Source organism: Bombina bombina, chromosome 2, assembly GCF_027579735.1.
Source record: "Bombina bombina isolate aBomBom1 chromosome 2, aBomBom1.pri, whole genome shotgun sequence".
Taxonomy (NCBI): Eukaryota; Metazoa; Chordata; class Amphibia; order Anura; family Bombinatoridae; genus Bombina; species Bombina bombina.
In genome coordinates this window covers 1,380,411,018-1,380,434,319 of record NC_069500.1, presented here as the reverse complement: position 1 = coordinate 1,380,434,319, position 23,302 = coordinate 1,380,411,018, and the positions used below count along the sequence as shown (strand labels likewise).

General features: G+C 43.2%; 1 protein-coding gene across 3 annotated transcripts in view; it reads left to right on the top strand.

Moving 5' to 3' along the window:
• Window positions 1-23,302, top strand: part of MAVS (mitochondrial antiviral signaling protein) — a 243,496-nt gene that overhangs the window by 78,824 nt on the left and 141,370 nt on the right. For all 3 annotated transcript variants that reach the window (XM_053704305.1, XM_053704304.1, XM_053704303.1), the window contains exon 2: window positions 15,411-15,535. In XM_053704305.1, coding sequence (XP_053560280.1) covers window positions 15,419-15,535 — 117 coding nt within the window. In that variant the 5' untranslated portion in view covers window positions 15,411-15,418. The remainder of the gene's footprint in view (window positions 1-15,410; window positions 15,536-23,302) is intronic.

Genomic DNA, 23,302 nt, shown 5'->3' with positions numbered 1-23,302 from the left:
ACACTTTCTAAGGCTCCAGCTCCTACTGAGCATGTGCAAGAATTTACAGTATATATGTATAGGCATTTTGTGATTGGCTGATGGCTGACACATGTTGCTGGGAGGAAAATGAAACTAACTTTGAAATTCTTTAGGAAAAATGTGCTACTAATTTGAAATTCAGACTAAAGGGCAGATGTATTAAAGACTGGCGTACATCTTAATCCCTGTCCACCTGGCATTGCGTCTGTCATTGCACACAAATCAAAGTCAGACATACCAACTCTCTGTTCTCCCGCATTGAAATAGCGGCTCCCTGACACCCGCAAAGTAAACATAAGATCCCGGAAAGAGCAGAGCCAGAGAAAGTCAAATTTGTGCCTGAACTTTTCATTTCTACCTGTAGGTGTCACTGTTCCATTGTAGCTCAATGTAAATAGTTGCTGCATTCCTCTCTGGACTTTTCTCCCCCTTCCTGATCCTGAACTCTAGTGCGGTGCAAGACAGCAGCAGATCTGTTATATATAGAGGTGAGATGTGCAGACTCCCATACTCTCTATATTGTGCAGACTCCCTCCCATACACTCTATATTGTGCAGACTCCCTCCCATACACTATACTTTGCAGACTCCCATACACTCTATATTGTGCAGACTCCCTCCCATACTCTCTATATTGTGCAGATTCCCAAACTTTATATTGTGCAGATTCCCATACGCTCTATATTGTGCATACTTCCATACTCTCTATATTGTGCATACTCCCATACTCTCTATATTGTGCAGACTCTAATACTCTCTATATTGTGCAGATTCCCATACTCTCTATATTGTGCAGATTTCCATACTCTCTATATTGTGCAGATTCCCATACTCATTATATTGTGCAGATTCCCATTCTCTCTATATTGTGCAGATTCCCATTCTCTCTATATTGTGCAGATTCCCATACTCTCTATATTGTACAGACTCCCATAATCTCTATATTCAATATAGAGATTATGGGAGTCTGTACAATATATTTATACATGCAAGGTTCATCTTGTCTTTTTTTTTTTCCTTCTCACTTTTTGTGATAACATTTTCAACTATTTCAGGGGCACCTCCCTGAAATTAGTTTTTTCAGGTTGGGATGTCTGCAAAGTGTGCAACCCCCCTCCTGCTTGCGAGCATCCAATCGCACGCGAGCTGGAGCTGTCAATCTCCCCAGTCGGAAAAGTCTGGGGGGATTGACATATGCCACATACTTATACTTAATATGAGCTCTAAAATAGAAGCCGTATTGATTGTGCTAGAACGAGGTAAACATGCAACAGCACTATTATTTTTGTGCTCCACTTTTAATTTAGGCTTTAGCGTTTAATGTCTAATGTATTAGAACATTTTATTATTGTACTATTGCTTGCATATAGCAACGTGTTTAGCCCCATCAAAGGAGTTAAACACATAGTTAAAGTCAGTTTCAGAGCAGCAATGCAATAATGGGACCTAGTGGAGTTTTGATGCTAAAATGCCCGGTTTTTAAAAATTTGATTAAAAACAGGGGCAATTTAATTCATCAAAATTTACATTTCACTCATATTGAAAAAAAACCTTACCTTTTAAACTTGACAGCAGCTCCAGCTTCCTCCGGTCGTCGCAAGCCATTTCTGATGTCAGAAATTATGGATGGGTCATCCTCCAATCACGGCTCCCCCCCCCCGGGGGAATCAGTGTCTGATTCAATGCCGTGATTGGAGGAAGCCTCATTTTAGACCCAGGAAGAGGCTTTGCGACGGGTGGAGGAAGCGGGAGCTGCTGTCAAGATTAAATGGTAAGTATTTTTTCACAACATGAGTGAAATGTAAATTTTGATGAATTAAAGTACCCCTGTTTTTAATCGAATTTTTAAAAAACAGGCACTTTAGCATCAACATTTACATTCCCTTTAATAAGAGTCATATGTGTGTAGGCACTTGTCACCAGCTAGCTCTCAGTAGAGCATTAGTACTCCTGAGCTCACCTAGGTTTGCTGTTTAATAAAAAAATGCCAAGAGAATAAAATTGGTTTGATCATAGAAGTAAACCAAGATGTCTTTTAAATTCAAATGCTCTGTTTGAACCAAAAAAAGGTTTAATTGTTATGTACCTTTAAAGGGACGGTGTAGTGTAATTTCAGTTTCCACTGATAAACCTTATCCCAATATTTTTTATTTTTTTTCAGAATAAAATATTATTTTGTAATAATAAATCCCAGAAACAACCAAATGTTATCCTTGACTCCCTCTCACAGTGTGAAAATTATTATCAATAGTTGACCTGGGAAGACACTGAAAACAGTGCGTCACTGTCTCACAGTGGGTTTTGACTAGACACTAGAAACCATTCAAGGTAGGGCTACTAAATGGGTACATGGTCTAGGAAATGAAACATACAAGGTAATTAGCATTGCCCCACCATCAGCACCACTCCCTTAAATTGTAGCTGACGAGCCTCAACTTTTGGAGCCTACCGGGAAAACATAATTTATGCTTACCTGATAAATTCCTTTCTCCTGTAGTGTAGTCAGTCCACGGGTCATCATTACTTCTGGGATATTAACTCCTCCCCAACAGGAAGTGCAAGAGGATCACCCAAGCAGAGCTGCTATATAGCTCCTCCCCTCTACGTCACACCCAGTCATTCGACCGAGAACCAACGAGAAAGGAGAAGCTAAAGGGTGCAGTGATGACTGGAGTATAATTTAAAAATTTAGACCTGCCATAAAAAACAGGGCGGGCCGTGGACTGACTACACTACAGGAGAAAGGAATTTATCAGGTAAGCATAAATTATGTTTTCTCCTGTTAAGTGTAGTCAGTCCACGGGTCATCATTACTTCTGGGATACCAATACCAAAGCTAAAGTACACGGATGACGGGAGGGACAGGCAGGATCTTTATACGGAAGGAACCACTGCCTGAAGAATCTTTCTCCCAAAAACAGCCTCCGAAGAAGCAAAAGTGTCAAATTTGTAAAATTTGGAAAAAGTATGAAGAGAAGACCAAGTTGCAGCCTTGCAAATCTGTTCAACAGAGGCCTCATTCTTAAAGGCCCAAGTGGAAGCCACAGCTCTAGTAGAATGAGCTGTAATTCTTTCAGGAGGCTGCTGTCCAGCAGTCTCATAAGCTAAACGTATTATGCTACGAAGCCAAAAAGAGAGAGAGGTAGCAGAAGCTTTTTGACCTCTCCTCTGTCCAGAATAAACGACAAACAGGGAAGAAGTTTGTCGAAAATCTTTAGTTGCCTGTAAATAAAATTTCAGGGCACGGACTACATCTAGATTGTGTAGAAGTCGTTCCTTCTTTGAAGAAGGATTAGGACACAATGATGGAACAACAATCTCTTGATTGATATTCCTATTAGTGACCACCTTAGGTAAGAACCCAGGTTTAGTACGCAGAACTACCTTGTCTGAATGAAAAATCAGGTAAGGAGAATCACAATGTAAGGCCGATAACTCAGAGACTCTTCGAGCCGAGGAAATAGCCATTAAAAACAGAACTTTCCAAGATAACAATTTGATATCAATGGAATGAAGGGGTTCAAACGGAACACCCTGTAAAACGTTAAGAACTAAATTTAAGCTCCATGGTGGAGCAACAGTTTTAAACACAGGCTTAATCCTGGCCAAAGCCTGACAAAAAGCCTGAACGTCTGGAACTTCTGACAGACGTTTGTGTAAAAGAATGGACAGAGCTGAGATCTGTCCCTTTAAGGAACTAGCAGATAAACCCTTTTCTAAACCTTCTTGTAGAAAAGACAATATCCTAGGAATCCTAACCTTACTCCATGAGTAACTCTTGGATTCTCACCAATGTAAGTATTTACGCCATATTTTATGGTAAATCTTTCTGGTAACAGGTTTCCTCGCCTGTATTAAGGTATCAATTACTGACTCAGAAAATCCACGCTTTGATAAAATCAAGCGTTCAATTTCCAAGCAGTCAGCTTCAGAGAAATTAGATTTTGATGTTTGAAGGGACCCTGAATTAGAAGGTCCTGTCTCAGAGGCAGAGACCAAGGTGGACAGGATGACATGTCCACTAGATCTGCATACCAGGTCCTGCGTGGCCACGCAGGCGCTATTAGAATCACTGATGCTCTCTCCTGTTTGATCCTGGCAATCAATCGAGGAAGCATCGGAAAGGGTGGAAACACATAAGCCATCCCGAAGGTCCAAGGTGCTGTCATAGCATCTACCAGGACCGCTCCCGGGTCCCTGGACCTGGACCCGTAACAAGGAAGCTTGGCGTTCTGTCGAGACGCCATGAGATCTATCTCTGGTTTGCCCCAACGTCGAAGTATTTGGGCAAAGACCTCCGGATGAAGTTCCCACTCCCCCGGATGAAAAGTCTGACGACTTAGGAAATCCGCCTCCCAGTTCTCCACTCCTGGGATGTGGATCGCTGACAGGTGGCAAGAGTGAGACTCTGCCCAGCGAATTATCTTTGATACTTCCATCATCGCTAGGGAGCTTCTTGTCCCTCCTTGATGGTTGATGTAAGCTACAGTCGTGATGTTGTCCGACTGAAACCTGATGAACCCCCGAGTTGTTGACTGGGGCCAAGCCAGAAGGGCATTGAGAACTGCTCTCAATTCCAGAATGTTTATTGGAAGGAGACTCTCCTCCTGAGTCCATGATCCCTGAGCCTTCAGAGAATTCCAGACAGCGCCCCAACCTAGTAGGCTGGCGTCTGTTGTTACAATTGTCCAATCTGGCCTGCTGAATGGCATCCCCCTGGACAGATGTGGCCGAGAAAGCCACCATAGAAGAGAATTTCTGGTCTCTTGATCCAGATTCAGAGTAGGGGACAAATCTGAGTAATCCCCATTCCACTGACTTAGCATGCACAATTGCAGCGGTCTGAGATGTAGGCGTGCAAAGGGTACTATGTCCATTGCTGCTACCATTAAGCTGATTACCTCCATGCATTGAGCCACTGACGGGTGTTGAATGGAATGAAGGACACGGCAAGCATTTTGAAGCTTTGTTAACCTGTCTTCTGTCAGGTAGATCTTCATTTCTACAGAATCTATAAGAGTCCCCAAGAAGGGAACTCTTGTGAGTGGAAAGAGAGAACTCTTCTTTTCGTTCACCTTCCACCCATGCGACCTTAGAAATGCCAGTACTAACTCTGTATGAGACTTGGTAGTTAGAAAGCTTGAAGCTTGTATCAGAATGTCGTCTAGGTACGGAGCTACCGAAATTCCTCGCGGTCTTAGTACCGCCAGAAGAGCGCCCAGAACCTTTGTGAAGATTCTTGGAGCCGTAGCCAATCCGAATGGAAGAGCTACAAACTGGTAATGCCTGTCTAGGAAGGCAAACCTTAGATACCGGTAATGATCTTTGTGAATCGGTATGTGAAGGTAAGCGTCCTTTAAATCCACTGTGGTCATGTACTGACCCTTTTGGATCATGGGTAAGATTGTCCGAATAGTTTCCATTTTGAACGATGGAACTCTTAGGAATTTGTTTAGGATCTTTAAATCCAAGATTGGTCTGAAGGTTCCTTCTTTCTTGGGAACCACAAACAGATTTGAGTAAAACCCCTGTCCGTGCTCCGACCGCGGAACCGGGTGGATCACTCCCATTAGTAAGAGATCTTGTACACAGCGTAGAAACGCCTCTTTCTTTATTTGGTTTGTTGACAACCTTGAAAGATGAAATTTCCCTTTCGGGGGAGAGGTTTTGAAGTCCAGAAGATATCCCTGAGATATGATCTCTAAAGCCCAGGGATCCTGGACATCTCTTGCCCAAGCCTGGGCGAAGAGAGAAAGTCTGCCCCCCACTAGATCCGTTCCCGGATCGGGGGCCCTCAATTCATGCTGTCTTAGGGGCAGCAGCAGGTTTTCTGGCCTGCTTGCCCTTGTTCCAGGACTGGTTAGGTCTCCAGCCTTGTCTGTAGCGAGCAACAGCTCCTTCCTGTTTTGGTGCAAAGGAAGTTGATGCTGCTCCTGCCTTGAAATTACGAAAGGCACGAAAATTAGACTGTCTAGCCCTAGGTTTGGCTCTGTCTTGAGGCAGGGCATGGCCTTTACCTCCTGTAATGTCAGCGATAATTTCTTTCAAACCGGGCCCGAATAAGGTCTGCCCTTTGAAAGGTATATTAAGTAATTTAGATTTAGAAGTAACATCAGCTGACCAGGATTTTAGCCACAGTGCTCTACGTGCCTGAATGGCGAATCCGGAATTCTTAGCCGTAAGTTTAGTTAAATGTACTACGGCATCTGAAATAAATGAATTAGCTAGCTTAAGGGTTTTAAGCTTATTTGAAATCTCATCTATAGTCATTGAGTCAAGAGTCTCTTCCAGAGACTCGGACCAAAAAGCGGCCGCAGCCGTGACAGACGCAATACATACAAGGGGTTGCAATATAAAACCTTGTTGAACAAACATTTTCTTAAGGTAACCCTCTAATTTTTTATCCATTGGATCTGAAAAGGCACAGCTATCCTCCACCGGGATAGTGGTACGCTTAGCCAGAGTAGAAACCGCTCCCTCCACCTTAGGGACCATCTGCCATAAGTCCCATGTGGTGGCGTCTATTGGAAACATTTTTCTAAATACAGGAGGGGGGGAAAAGGGTACACCGGGCCTATCCCACTCCTTAGTAATTATCTCTGTAAGCCTCTTAGGTATAGGAAATACGTCAGTACTCGCCGGTATCGCATAGTATCTATCCAGCCTACATAATTTCTCTGGGATTGCAACGGTGTTACAATCATTCAGAGCCGCTAATACCTCCCCTAGCAATACACGGAGGTTCTCTAGCTTAAACTTAAAGTTTGAAATGTCTGAATCCACTCTATTGGGATCAGATCCGTCACCTGCAGATTGAAGCTCTCCGTCCTCATGTTCTGCAAATTGTGACGCAGTATCTGACATGGCCCTATTATTATCAGCGCACTCTGTTCTGACCCCAGAGTGATCTCGCTTACCTCTAAGTTCTGGTAATTTAGACAAAACTTCAGTCATAACATTAGCCATGTCCTGTAATGTGATTTGTAATGGCCGCCCTGAAGTACTCGGCGCTACAATATCACGCACCTCCCGAGCGGGAGATGCAGGTACTGACACGTGAGGCAAGTTAGTCGGCATAACTTCCCCCTCGTTGTTTGGTGAATGATGTTCAATCATGTTTAACACACTAGCAATTAAACTAGCAAACTTGGAAATACTTTTCAACTCAATTTACAAGTAATATGAAAAACGTACTGTGCCTTTAAGAAGCACAGAAAAAAATTATGACAGTTGACTAACAAAGAACCGGAGAAACTATAAAATCAAATTTTTCCCGGTAAAAATACAAATTAGCAAAGGATTGCCCCCATTAGCAATGGATAACTAACCCTTAAATAGCAGAAAAAAAGTACAGAATATAAACGTTTTTTATTACAGTCAAAGCACAATCTCACAGGTCTGCTGTGAGTGATTACCTCCCTCAAAATAATTTTTGAAGACCCTTGAGCTCTGTAGAGACGATCCGGATCATGCAGGGAAGAAAACAGACTTGTGACTGAATTTCTGATGCGTAGCAAAAGCGCCAAAATAGGCCCCTCCCCCTCACACACAACAGTGAGGGAAGTTCAGTAAACTGTCTTAAATTAAAATAAACGACAGCCAAGTGGAAAAACAGTGCCCAAAACAATTTTTCACCCAGTACCTCAGATAAATAAACGATTTAACATGCCAGCAAAACGTTTAAAATCAAATAAAATGAAGTGTCATTAAAAAGCCTGCTGCTAGTCGTTCCCACTGCAAGTTAGGCTAAAAGTTACATGCATACAGTATTATCCCAGTGAAGTGCCATTCCCCAGAATACTGAAGTGTAAACATATAAACATAACAGCCTGATACCAGTTGCTACTACTGCATTTAAGGCTGAACTTACATTATATCGGTATTGGCAGTATTTTCTCAGTCAATTCCATTCCTCAGAAAATAATATACTGCTACATACCTCTTTGCAGGTGAACCTGCCCGCTGTCCCCTGATCTGAAGTTTACCTCACTCCTCAGAATGGCCGAGAACAGCAAAATGAATCTTAGCTACGCCGGCTAAAATCATACAAAAAACTCAGGTAGATTCTTCTTCAAATTCTACCTGAGAAGGAACAACACACTCCGGTGCTGTTTTAAAATAACAAACTTTTGATTGAAGATATAAAAACTAAGTATAATCACCACAGTCCTCTCACACATCCTATCTATTAGTTGGGTGCAAGAGAATGACTGGGTGTGACGTAGAGGGGAGGAGCTATATAGCAGCTCTGCTTGGGTGATCCTCTTGCACTTCCTGTTGGGGAGGAGTTAATATCCCAGAAGTAATGATGACCCGTGGACTGACTACACTTAACAGGAGAAATCTTCTGGTATCCTGGTAGGCCCATCCGGCCTTGATATCAACTAGAGAAGAAGGTGAGTTTAATTATTTTAGTGAACTTTCACATTAGCAATTTAGGGAAAATGAGGGAAAGTGAGATAAGGAAACCAAATTAATATTCTAAACAGATTGTGGTATTTATAATTTAAATAGATATACAGACAGACAGATGATAGCATAGACGTGCATTCGGCAATTTCGTTCATCCCGATCTTAATGTGTTGCACTTTCACAAGAATAAATCCAGCTTTGAAAAGAGCCCAATGCCATGAAAAGAGCCGAACCCTTCTCCGTATTTGGCAGTGAATGAAACGGCAGAATGCACATCTCTAGTTAATAGATAGAGGAGAGGGTGAGGAGAGAGGAAATAGAGAGAAGGAAAACAGAGGGATGGGAGAGAGTGGAAAAGAGGGAGGAGGGAGAGCAAGAAGGAGGATAATAGTAGGAGAGGGGAGAGAGGTTGGAAGGAGGGAGATGAGTGGGACAGGGAGGAAAGGGAAAAGGAGGAGGAGAGAGAAGATAAAGCCATAATGTAACCAAAACTCAAGATGTTTTTATAGCTCCATAATAATAATAAATAACTTGTCATGTATCTTTTATTTTCAGTGGTGGTTGCTGTATTTCTCCAACATTGGTGTGTCCGGTCCACGGCGTCATCCATTACTTGTGGGAATATTCTCCTCCCCAACAGGAAATGGCAAAGAGCACAGCAAAAGCTGTCCATATAGCCCCTCCTCAGGCTCCGCCCCCCCCAGTCATTCTCTTTGCCGCTCTGAACAAGTAGCATCTCCACGGAGATGGTGAAGAGTATGTGGTGTTTAGTTGTAGTTTTTTATTCTTCTATCAAGAGTTTGTTATTTTAAAATAGTGCCGGTTTGTACTATTTACTCTAAAACAGAAAGGGATGAAGAGTTCTGTTTAAAAGAGGAGTATGATTTTAGCAGCAGTAACTAAAATCAATTGCTGTTCCCACGCAGGACTGTTGAGCCCAGAGAACTTCAGTTGGGGGGAACAGTTTGCAGACTTTTTCTGCTCAAGGTATGACTAGTCCATTTTCTAACAAGACTGTGTAATGCTAGAAGACTGTCATTTTCCCTCTTGGGGATCGGTGAGCCATTTTCTTAGACTCTTAACATAATGCAGGCTTATTATGGGCTATACACTGGTTGACACTCTTGTGGGCTAAATCGATTGCTTTATTTAGGTTTTTTATGAAGTTTGAAGTGATATTTCTAAACTCTTAGTGTGGGGATTGTTTTTAGACGCCAGGCAGTCATTTAGACATCTTCCCAGTCAGGAAGGGCCTTTCACTATCGTAGGCAGAGCCTCATTTTCGCGCCATAATTGCGCAGTTTCTTTTGGATGCAGTGCATGCAGCTGCATGTGAGAGGGTCTGGTGATCATTGAAAACGTTCCTGGAAGGCTTAATTTGGTATCGTATAACCCCCAAGGACAGGTGGAGTCGCAGCAAACGCTGTGGCTGGGACTGTAGTGGGGTTAAAGTTGTTAATTGATTAAACGGCTCCGGTTTCCTCATTTAAGGGGTTAAAAGCTTGAAAATTGGGGTGCAATACTTTAAAAGCATTAAGACACTGTGGTGAAAATTTGGTAAAGATTGGATATTTCCTTCATAGTTTTTCACATATTCAGAAATAAAGTGTGCTCTGTTTAACATTTAAAGAGACAGTAACGGTTTTGTTTAAAAACGTTTTTTTTGCATTATTAGCCTGTTTAAGCCTGTCTAACATGTCTGTACCTTCAGATAGAACATGTTCTGTATGTATGGAGGCCAAGCTGGTCCCCCCTTCAAATGTATGTGATAATTGTGCCATGGCGTCCAGACAAAGTAAGGACAGTACTGTCACATTTAATAAGGTTGCCCAAGATGATTCATCAAATGAAGGTAGTGGGGATAGTTCTTCATCCTCTCCTTCTGTGTCAATACCAGTTATGCCCGCGCAGGCGACCCCTAGTACATCTAGCGCGCCAATGCTTGTTACTATGCAACAATTAACGGCAGTAATGGATAATTCCATAGCTAATATTTTATCCAAAATGCCAGCATTTCAAAGAAAGCGTGATTGTTCAGTTTTAAATACAGTGGAGCAAGAAGGCGTCGACGATAATTTATCTGTCATACCCTCACACCAGTCAGAAGTGGCAGTGAGGGAGGGTTTGTCGGAGGGAGAACTTTCTGACTCAGTAAGAATTTCTCAACAGGCAGAACCTGATGTTGTGACGTTTAAATTTAAGTTAGAGCATCTCCGCGCATTACTTAAGGAGGTGCTAACTACTCTGGATGATTGTGACTCTTTGGTCATTCCAGAAAAATTGTGCAAGATGGACAAATTCCTAGAGGTCCCGGTGCACCCTGATGCCTTTCCGATACCTAAAAGGGTGGCGGACATAGTGAATAAGGAGTGGGAGAAACCAGGTATACCTTTTGTCCCACCTCCTATATTTAAGAAATTGTTCCCCATGGTCGACCCAAGGAAGGACACATGGCAAACAGTCCCTAAGGTTGAGGGGGCTATTCCCATTGAGGACAATTGTGCTTTCAAAGATCCTATGGATAAAAAATTGGAGGGTTTGCTTAAAAAGATTTTTGTTCAGCAAGGCTACCTCCTCCAACCAATTTCGTGCATTATTCCTGTCACTACGGCGGCGTGTTTCTGGTTCAATGAACTAGAAAAGTCGCTCAATAAGGAGACTCCATATGAGGAAGTCATGGACAGAATTCACGCACTTAAGTTATCTAATTCCTTTATTTTAGATGCCGCTTTGCAATTAGCGAGATTAGCGGCGAAAAATTCAAGGTTTGCAATTGTGGCGCGCAGAGCGCTCTGGCTAAAGTCTTGGTCGGCGGATGTATCTTCCAAGACAAAATTGCTTAATATTCCTTTCAAAGGTAAAACCCTTTTTGGGCCAGAATTGAAGGAAATTATTTCAGACATCACGGGGGAAAGGGCCATGCCCTCCCACAGGATAGGCCTTTTAAGGCTAAGAATAAGTCCAATTTTCGTTCCTTTCGTAACTTCAGGAACGGACCGTCTCCTAACTCTGCAGCCTCTAGACAAGAGGGTAATGCTTCCCAGGCTAAGCCAGCTTGGAAACCAATGCAAGGCTGGAACAAGGGTAAACAGGCCAAGAAGCCTGCTGCTGCTACCAAGACAGCATGAAGGGGTAGCCCCCGATCCGGGACCGGATCTAGTAGGGGGCAGACTCTCTCTCTTTGCTCAGGCTTGGGCAAGATATGTTCCAGATCCCTGGGCACTAGAAATAGTCTCTCAGGGTTATCTTCTAGAATTCAAGGAACTTCCTCCAAGGGGAAGGTTCCACATGTCTCGCTTATCTTCAGACCAGATAAAGAGACAGGCATTCTTACATTGCGTAGGAGACCTGTTAAAGATGGGAGTGATACACCCAGTTCCAACAGCGGAACAAGGTCAGGGGTTTTACTCAAACCTGTTTGTAGTTCCCAAAAAAGAGGGAACTTTCAGACCAATTCTGGATTTTAAAATTCTAAACAAATTCCTCAGAGTTCCATCGTTCAAAATGGAAACCATTCGAACAATTTTACCTACAATCCAGGAGGGTCAATATATGACTACCGTGGATTTAAAGGATGCGTACCTACATATTCCTATCCACAAAGATCATCATCAGTTCCTAAGGTTCGCCTTTCTGGACAAACATTACCAGTTCGTGGCTCTTCCGTTCGGTTTAGCCACTGCTCCCAGAATTTTCACAAAGGTGCTAGGGTCCCTTCTAGCGGTTCTAAGACTGAGAGGCATTGCAGTGGCACCTTATCTAGACGACATTCTAATTCAAGCGTTGTCTCTTTCCAAGGCAAAGGCTCATACAGACATTGTTCTAGCCTTTCTCAGATCTCACGGGTGGAAGGTGAACGTAGAAAAGAGTTCCCTGTCTCCGTCAACAAGAGTTCCCTTTTTGGGAACAATAATAGATTCTTTAGAAATGAAGATCTTCCTGACAGAAGTCAGAAAGTCAAAGCTTCTAAACGCTTGTCAAGTTCTTCACTCTATTCAGCAGCCTTCCATAGCTCAGTGCATGGAAGTAATAGGATTGATGGTTGCAGCAATGGACATAGTTCCTTTTGCTCGAATTCATCTAAGACCATTACAACTGTGCATGCTCAATCAGTGGAATGGGGACTATGCAGACTTGTCTCCTCGCATTCAAGTAAACCAGTTAACCAGAGACTCACTCCGTTGGTGGTTGACTTAGGATCACCTGTCTCAGGGAATGAGTTTCCGCAGACCAGAGTGGGTCATTGTCACGACCGACGCCAGTCTATTAGGCTGGGGCGCGGTCTGGGATTCCCTGAAAGCTCAGGGTCTATGGTCTCGGGAAGAGTCTCTTCTCCCGATAAACATCCTGGAACTGAGAGCGATATTCAATGCTCTCCGGGCTTGGCCTCAACTAGCGAAGGCCGGATTCATAAGATTCCAGTCGGACAACATGACGACTGTAGCTTACATCAACCATCAGGGAGGAACAAAGAGTTCCTTGGCGATGAGAGAGGTATCCAAGATCATCAAATGGGCGGAGGATCACTCCTGCCATCTATCTGCAATTCACATCCCAGGAGTAGACAACTGGGAGGCGGATTATCTGAGTCGTCAGACTTTCCATCCGGGGGAGTGGGAACTCCACCCGGAGGTCTTTGCCCAGTTAACCCAATTATGGGGCATTCCAGACATGGATCTGATGGCGTCTCGTCAGAACTTCAAGGTTCCTTGCTACGGGTCCAGATCCAGGGATCCCAAGGCGACTCTAGTGGATGCATTAGTGGCGCCTTGGTCGTTCAACCTAGCTTATGTGTTTCCACCGTTTCCTCTCCTTCCCAGGCTCGTAGCCAGGATCAAACAGGAGAAGGCCTCGGTGATTCTGATAGCTCCTGCGTGGCCACGCAGGACTTGGTATGCAGACCTGGTGAATATGTCATCGGTTCCACCATGGAAGCTACCTTTGAGACACGATCTTCTAGTACAAGGTCCATTCGAACATCCAAATCTAGTTTCTCTGCAGCTGACTGCTTGGAAATTGAACGCTTGATTTTATCCAAGCGTGGGTTTTCAAATTCAGTGATAGATACTCTGGTACAAGCCAGAAAACCTGTGACTAGAAAGATTTACCATAAAATATGGAAAAAATATATCTGTTGGTGTGAATCCAAGGGATTCTCCTGGAGTAAAATTAAAATTCCTAAGATTCTTTCCTTTCTCCAAGAGGGTTTGGATAAAGGGTTGTCAGCGAGTTCTCTAAAAGGACAGATTTCTGCTTTATCTGTTTTATTACACAAACGCCTGGCAGCTGTGCCAGATGTTCAAGCTTTTGTACAGGCTTTGGTCAGAATCAAGCCTGTTTACAGACCCATGACTCCTCCTTGGAGTCTAAATTTAGTTCTTTCAGTTCTTCAAGGGGTTCCATTTGAACCTTTACATTCCATAGATATCAAGTTACTATCTTGGAAAGTTCTGTTTTTGGTTGCTATTTCTTCTGCTAGAAGAGTTTCTGAATTATCTGCTTTGCAGTGTGATCCACCCTATCTGGTGTTCCATTCAGATAAGGTCGTTTTGCGTACTAAGCCTGGTTTTCTTCCAAAAGTTGTTTCGAACAAGAATATTAACCAGGAAATAGTTGTTCCTTCTCTGTGTCCGAATCCAGTTTCAAAGAAGGAACGTTTGTTACACAATTTAGATGTAGTTCGTGCTTTAAAGTTCTATTTAGAAGCAACAAAGGATTTTAGACAAACCTCATCTTTGTTTGTCGTTTATTCTGGTAAGAGGAGAGGACAAAAAGCTACTGCTACCTCTCTTTCTTTCTGGCTGAAAAGCATTATCCGATTGGCTTATGAGACTGCCAGACGGCAGCCTCCTGAACGAATCACAGCTCACTCTACTAGGGCTGTGGCTTCCACATGGGCCTTCAAGAACGAGGCTTCTGTTGATCAGATATGTAAGGCAGCGACTTGGTCTTCTCTGCACACTTTTGCCAAATTCTACAAATTTGATACTTATGCTTCTTCGGAGGCTATTTTTGGGAGAAAGGTTTTGCAAGCCGTGGTGCCTTCCGTTTAGGTAACCTGATTTGCGCCCTCCCTTCATCCGTGTCCTAAAGCTTTGGTATTGGTTCCCACAAGTAATGGATGACGCCGTGGACCGGAAACACCAATGTTGGAGAAAACAGAATTTATGCTTACCTGATAAATTACTTTCTCCAACGGTGTGTCCGGTCCACGGCCCACCCTGGTTTTTTAATCAGGTTTGAAAATTTTCTTTCTCTATACACTACAGTCACCACGGCACCCTATAGTTTCTCCTTTTTTCTCCTAACCGTCGGTCGAATGACTGGGGGGCGGAGCCTGAGGAGGGGCTATATGGACAGCTTTTGCTGTGCTCTTTGCAATTTCCTGTTGGGGAGGAGAATATTCCCACAAGTAATGGATGACGCCGTGGACCGGACACACCGTTGGAGAAAGTAATTTATCAGGTAAGCATAAATTCTGTTTTTGCATTGTCCTTTATTACTATTGCTGAAATCAATCAAATCAAATGTTCAATTAATCAAATGTTTAAAAGCGTTTTATATGCATAATGCTTTAGAATCGTCACATTTTGAAATGTCTGTGTCTCTGCCCCTGTGAACCACTTTTCAAGATGTGATACAATTATGAGGTCCCTCACTGTATGCAAGAAAGGCAAATTGCTTAGGGGCTGCATTGTGTCAGACAAATGAATGCAAAATACTGTGCAATAAAATGTGAGTTTAACTTTCCTCTGGTGTCTTATCTGTATTTATGGATACTATTATATATATGTGTGTGCGCGCGCGTTTTTCTTAAATATGCAACTCACAATTCAGCTATGAAATTAATAAAATTGATCATCTTTGCACCTTTATAAACAACCTAATTATATACCATACCTCTAAATTAACGGAAATAAACATAAAACAGAATTATCTTTATTATATGTCCATTCATTATTTTTCTTCTAATCTTAGGGTAAAGAATGGGTTTCGCAGAAGATAAATTAGCGGACTATCTAAGATCTAACATTAGTAATCTGGAACCTCTTGTTTTGGAAGAACTATTACTGCACATCACTTGTCTCACTCAAGCAACTCAGGTAATTCCGTTTTCATAACCATCCTACATAGATTGAAAAGGCTGTGACACACTGCAAGCGATGCGGTGCGAGGTGAAGCAGCTGCGTCGCATCACTTCTGAAGTTCACATATTTCATCTCTGAGCGCTGAGCTACGCGACCTCACGCAGCAGAGTGCTCAGAGATGAAAAGGCAGGACACACTGAGCGCGCACAGCCTTTACAGTCTTCCCAGGAGACTCTGGATGTCATGTCTCAGGGTACCAAGCTATGCACATAGCCTTCCTTCTATTTCACGGATATGATTAGGAACCATTGGGCCTAGGGGTTTAACTGAAGACAGATGCCCATCCCCTGCCATTTTAACATCTGTTCTTCCTGGTGATAGAAAGATAGATAGATAGATAGCACATGAGCAAGCAGCTAAACACTCCACAAAGTCCAAAACTATAGCAACTATCTGAGCACAGCACATGTAGGCTATACTTCGGCTTGGGTCCATGATGGAACAATCATTCTGCTCCAAAATTTAATTGAACCCTTTTAGGTCAGGGTTTTTTTCCACAGTTTCCATGCTTAAATTACACTTTCTGCTTTTGTATTAGTTTCACCATAGTTATCCGCTCTCTTGTTAAAGTGCCATAAAACAGGCTGAGATCTGTGCATATCATAAAAGTGTTAATTTAGTAAAAATAGTTTGCATAAAAAAAAATATTTAAAAATTGCAGGCAAGTATTTTAAAATAATTTTCAAAAATAAGCAAAGTTACTTACATAGCCATGCTGTCTGGATTAGTCTGATCAACCCCTCCCCCTTATCAATGTTTAGCTTCAGAAGCACAGGCATTGTATTTCAACTGAGTTCACAGCTGCTTATTTGATTCTAGGCATGCTCCAGCAGATAATCACTGTGCGCTTTTGCATTCTACCAAAGCAACAATAGATATAGATACAGCCATAGATTACAATTCGGAAATATAAAAGAAAGGGTTAATGGGGAGGCACTGCAGTATAAATTTGCAGGTAAAGTAATTAAAGTACATATTATTATATTTTGTCTCTAACCCAAAATGTTTTATGTCCCTTTAAGTTTACACGGACATATTATACACTGTGTTTTAACAGACTAACAGGACGTTCTTGTTTTATATATATAACAAAATTTATGCTTACCTGATAAATTTCTTTCTTTTGCGATGTACCGAGTCCACGGATTCATCCTAACTTGTGGGATATTGTCCTTCCTGACAGGAAGTAGCAAAGAGAGAACCACAGCAAAGCTGTCTATATAGCTCCCCCCTTAACTCCACCCCCCAGTCATTCGACAGAAGGCCAAGGAAGAAAAGGAGAAACTATAAGGTGCAGAGGTGACTGAAGTTTACATAAAAAAATACTATCTGTCTTGAATAGACAGGGCGGGCCGTGGACTCGGTACATCGCAAAAGAAAGAAATTTATCAGGTAAGCATAGATTTTGTTTTCTTTTGCATGATGTACCGAGTCCACGGATTCATCCTAACTTGTGGGATACCAATACCAAAGCTTTAGGACACGGATGAAGGGAGGGACAAGACAGGAACCTAAACGGAAGGCACCACTGCTTGCAAAACCTTTCTCCCAAAAATAGCCTCCGAAGAAGCAAAAGTATCAAATTTATAAAATTTTGAAAAGGTATAAAGTGACGACCAAGTCGCAGCCTTACAAATCTGTTCAACAGAAGCATCATTTTTAAAAGCCCATGTGGAAGCTACCGCTCTAGTAGAATGAGCTGTAATCCTTTCAGGAGGCTGCTGTCCAGCAGTCTCATAAGCCAAACGGATGATGCTTTTCAGCCAAAAGGAAAGAGAAGTCGCCGTAGCCTTTGACCCCTACGCTTTCCAGAATAGACAACAAACAAAGAATATGTTTGACGAAAATCTTTGGTTGCCTGCAAATAAAATTTCAAAGCACAAACCACATCCAAGTTGTGCAACAGACGTTCCTTCTTACAAGAAGGATTAGGACACAGAGAAGGAACAACAATTTCTTGATTGATATTCCTGTCAGTAACAACCTTAGGTAGGAACCCAGGTTTGGTACGCAAAACCACCTTATCAGCATGGAACACAAGATAAGGAGGGCCACATTGTAATGCAGATAGTTCAGAAACTCTTCGAACTAAATTTAGACTCCATGGCGGAGCAATAGGTTTAAACACAGGCTTAATTCTAACTAAAGCCTGACAAAAAGCCTGAACGTCTGGAACATCTGCCAGACGCTTGTGCAACAAAATAGACAGAGCAGATATCTGCCCCTTTAGGGAACTAGCCGATAATCCTTTCTCCAATCCCTCTTGGAGAAAAGACAAAATCCTAGGAATCCTGATTTTACTCCAGGAGAAGCCTTTTGATTTGCGCCAAAAAAGATATTTACGCCATATCTTATGATAAATTTTTCTGGTAACAGGCTTTCGAGCCTGAATCAAGGTATTTATGACTGACCCAGAGAAACCCTGCTTTGATAGAATCAAGCGTTCAATCTCCAAGCAGTCAGTTGCAGAGAAATTAGATTTGGATGCTTGAATGGACCTTGAATCATAAGGTCCTGTCTCAATGGCAGAGACCATGGTGGAAGGGATGACATGTCCACCAGTCCTGCATGGCCACGCAGGCGCTATCAAAATCACTGATGCTCTCTCCTGTGTGATTCTGGCAATCAGACGTGGAAGGAGAGGGAAAGGTGGAAACACATAAGCCAGGTTGAATGACCAGGGTACTGCTAGAGCATCTATCAGTACAGCCTGAGGATCCCTTGACCTGGAGCCGTAACAAGGAAGTTTGGCGTTCTGACGAGACGCCATCAGATCCAACTCTGGTGTGCCCCATAGCGAACCAGCTGAGCAAACACCTCCGGATGGAGTTCCCACTCCCCCGGTTGAAAAGTCTGACGACTTAGAAAATCTGCCTCCCAGTTCTCTACACCTGGGATATAGATCGCTGACAGATGGCAAGAGTGAGCCTCTTCCCATTGGATTATCCTTGAGACCTCTATCATCGCTAAGGAACTCTTTGTTCCGCCCAGATGATTGATATAAGCCACAGTCGTGAAACCTCAGCTGAGGCCATGCCTGGAGAGCATTGAATATCGCTCTTAATTCCAGAATATTTATCGGTAGGAGAGCCTCCTCCCGAGTCCACAAACCCTGAGCTTTCAGGGAATTCCAGACTGCACCCCATCCCAGAAGACTGGCGTCCGTCATCACTATAACCCATTCTGGCCTGCGGAAACACATTCCCTGGGACAGATGATCCTGTGACAACCACCAAAGAAGAGAGTCTCTGGTCTCTTGATCCAGATTTATCTGAGGAGATAAATCCACATAATCCCCATTCCACTGATTGAGCAGGCATAGTTGCAGTGGTCTGAGATGCAAGCAAGCAAACGGAACTATGTCCATTGCCGCTACCATTAGTCCGATTACCTCCATACACTGAGCCACTGACGGCCGAGGAATGGAATGAAGAGCTCGGCAGGTGGACAAAATCTTTGATTTCCTGACCTCTGTCAGAAATATTTTCATGTCCACCGAGTCTATCAGAGTCCCTAGAAATGAAACTCTTGTGAGGGGGGAAAGAGAACTCTTTTTTACGTTCACTTTCCACCCGTGAGACCTTAGAAAGGCCAACACTAAATCCGTGTGAGACTTGGCTAGTTGGAAGGATGATGCTTGAATTAGAATGTCGTCTAGATGAGGTGCCACTGCTATGCCCCGTGGCCTTAGAACCGCCAGAAGGGACCCTAGCACCTTCGTGAAGATTTGCGGCGCCGTGGCCAACCCGAAAGGAAGAGCCACAAACTGATAATGCTTGTCCAGAAAGGCGAACCTGAGGAACTGGTGATGATCTTTGTGGATAGGAATGTGCAGATACGCATCCTTTAAGTCCACGGTGGTCATATATTGACCCTCCTGGATCAATGGTAAGATAGTCCGAATGGTCTCCATCTTGAAAGATGGAACTCTTAGGAATTGGTTTAGGATCTTGAGATCCGGAATTGGTCTGAAGGTTCCCTCCTTTTTGGGAACTATAAACAGATTGGAGTAGAACCCCTGTCCCTGTTCTGCTTTTGGAACTGGACAGATCACTCCCATGGTAAAAAGGTCTTCTACACAGCGTAAGAACGCCTCTCTTTTTGTCGGGTTTACAGACAATTGAGAAAGATGGAACCTCCCCCTTGGAGGGGAATCCTTGAAATCTAGAAGGTATCCCTGGGTTACAATTTCTACTGCCCAGGAATCCTGAACGTCTCTTGCCCAGGCCTGAGAAAAGAGAGAGAGTCTGCCCCCTACTAGATCCGGTCCCGGATGGGGGCTACCCCTTCATGCTGACTTAGTGGCAGCAGCAGGCTTTTTGGCCTGTTTACCCTTGTTCCAAGCCTGATTAGGTCTCCAGGTTGGCTTGGATTGAGTAAAGTTCCCCTCTTGCTTTGCAGCAGGGGAAGAGGTAGAGGGACCACTCTTGAAGTTTCGAAGGAACGAAAATTATTTTGTTTGGTCCTTGTCTTATTTGACTTATCCTGAGGGAGGGTATGACCCTTCCCTCCAGTAATGTCTGAAATGATCTCATTCAATGCAGGCCCGAATAGGGTCTTACCTTTGAAAGGGATGGACAAAAGCTTAGATTTAGATGACCCATCAGCTGACCAGGACTTAAGCCATAACGCTCTATGCGCTAAAATGGCAAAACCTGAATTCTTAGCCGCTAATTTAGCAAGATGAAAAGCGGCGTCTGTAATAAAAGAATTAGCCAACTTAAGAGCCTTAATTCTGTCCAAAATATCATCTAGTGGGGTCTCCATCTGAAGAGCCTCTTCTAGAGCCTCAAACCAAAAGGCAGCTGCAGTGGTTACAGGAACAATGTATGCTATAGGTTGAAGAAGAAAACCTTGATGAACAAAAATTTCTCCAACATAGGTGTGTCCGGTCCACGGCGTCATCCTTACTTGTGGGATATTCTCTTCCCCAACAGGAAATGGCAAAGAGCCCAGCAAAGCTGGTCACATGATCCCTCCTAGGCTCCGCCTACCCCAGTCATTCTCTTTGCCGTTGTACAGGCAACATCTCCACGGAGATGGCTTAGAGTTTTTTAGTGTTTAACTGTAGTTTTTATTATTCAATCAAGAGTTTGTTATTTTAAAATAGTGCTGGTATGTACTATTTACTCAGAAACAGAAAAGAGATGAAGATTTCTGTTTGTATGAGGAAAATGATTTTAGCAACCGTCACTAAAATCCATGGCTGTTCCACACAGGACTGTTGAGAGCAATTAACTTCAGTTGGGGGAACAGTGAGCAGTCTCTTGCTGCTTGAGGTATGACACATTCTAACAAGACGATGTAATGCTGGAAGCTGTCATTTTCCCTATGGGATCCGGTAAGCCATGTTTATTACGATTGTAAATAAGGGCTTCAAAAAGGGCTTATTAAGACTGTAGACTTTTTCTGGGCTAAATCGTTTCATTATTAACACATATTTAGCCTTGAGGAATCATTTTATCTGGGTATTTTGATATAATAATATCGGCAGGCACTGTTTTAGACACCTTATTCTTTAGGGGCTTTCCCAAAGCATAGGCAGAGCCTCATTTTCGCGCCGGTGTTGCGCACTTGTTTTTGAGAGGCATGGCATGCAGTCGCATGTGAGAGGAGCTCTGATACTTAGAAAAGACTTTCTGAAGGCGTCATTTGGTATCGTATTCCCCTTGGGGCTTGGTTGGGTCTCAGCAAAGCAGATACCAGGGACTGTAAAGGGGTTAAAGTTCAAAACGGCTCCGGTTCCGTTATTTTAAGGGTTAAAGCTTCCAAATTTGGTGTGCAATACTTTTAAGGCTTTAAGACACTGTGGTGAAAATTTGGTGAATTTTGAACAATTCCTTCATGTTTTTTCGCAATTGCAGTAATAAAGTGTGTTCAGTTTAAAATTTAAAGTGACAGTAACGGTTTTATTTTAAAACGTTTTTTGTACTTTGTTATCAAGTTTATGCCTGTTTAACATGTCTGAACTACCAGATAGACTGTGTTCTGAATGTGGGGAAGCCAGAATTCCTATTCATTTAAATAAATGTGATTTATGTGACAATGACAATGATGCCCAAGATGATTCCTCAAGTGAGGGGAGTAAGCATGGTACTGCATCATTCCCTCCTTCGTCTACACGAGTCTTGCCCACTCAGGAGGCCCCTAGTACATCTAGCGCGCCAATACTCCTTACTATGCAACAATTAACGGCTGTAATGGATAATTCTGTCAAAAACATTTTAGCCAAAATGAACACTTATCAGCGTAAGCGCGACTGCTCTGTTTTAGATACTGAAGAGCATGACGACGCTGATAATAATATTTCTGAAGGGCCCCTAACCCAGTCTGATGGGGCCAGGGAGGTTTTGTCTGAGGGAGAAATTACTGATTCAGGGAACATTTCTCAACAAGCTGAACCTGATGTGATTGCATTTAAATTTAAGTTGGAATATCTCCGCATTCTGCTTAAGGAGGTATTATCCACTCTGGATGATTGTGACAAGTTGGTCATCCCAGAGAAACTATGTAAAATGGACAAGTTCCTAGAGGTGCCGGGGCTCCCAGAAGCTTTTCCTATACCCAAGCGGGTGGCGGACATTGTTAATAAAGAATGGGAAAGGCCCGGTATTCCTTTCGTCCCTCCCCCCATATTTAAAAAATTGTTTCCTATGGTCGACCCCAGAAAGGACTTATGGCAGACAGTCCCCAAGGTCGAGGGAGCGGTTTCCACTTTAAACAAACGCACCACTATACCCATAGAGGATAGTTGTGCTTTCAAAGATCCTATGGATAAAAAATTAGAAGGTTTGCTTAAAAAGATGTTTGTTCAGCAGGGTTACCTTCTACAACCAATTTCATGCATTGTCCCTGTCGCTACAGCCGCATGTTTCTGGTTCGATGAGCTGATAAAGGCGGTCGATAGTGATTCTCCTCCTTATGAGGAGATTATGGACAGAATCAATGCTCTCAAATTGGCTAATTCTTTCACCCTAGACGCCACTTTGCAATTGGCTAGGTTAGCGGCTAAGAATTCTGGGTTTGCTATTGTGGCGCGCAGAGCGCTTTGGTTGAAATCTTGGTCGGCTGATGCGTCTTCCAAGAACAAGCTACTTAACATTCCTTTCAAGGGGAAAACGCTGTTTGGCCCTGACTTGAAAGAGATTATCTCTGATATCACTGGGGGTAAGGGCCACGCCCTTCCTCAGGATCGGCCTTTCAAGGCAAAAAAAATAAACCTAATTTTCGTCCCTTTCGTAGAAACGGACCAGCCCAAAGTGCTACGTCCTCTAAGCAAGAGGGTAATACTTCTCAAGCCAAGCCAGCTTGGAGACCAATGCAAGGCTGGAACAAGGGTAAGCAGGCCAAGAAACCTGCCACTGCTACCAAGACAGCATGAAATGTTGGCCCCCGATCCGGGACCGGATCTGGTGGGGGGCAGACTCTCTCTCTTCGCTCAGGCTTGGGCAAGAGATGTTCTGGATCCTTGGGCGCTAGAAATAGTCTCCCAAGGTTATCTTCTGGAATTCAAGGGACTTCCCCCAAGGGGGAGGTTCCACAGGTCTCAGTTGTCTTCAGACCACATAAAAAGACAGGCATTCTTACATTGTGTAGAAGACCTGTTAAAAATGGGAGTGATTCATCCTGTTCCATTAAGAGAACAAGGGATGGGGTTCTACTCCAATCTGTTCATAGTTCCCAAAAAAGAGGGAACGTTCAGACCAATCTTAGATCTCAGAT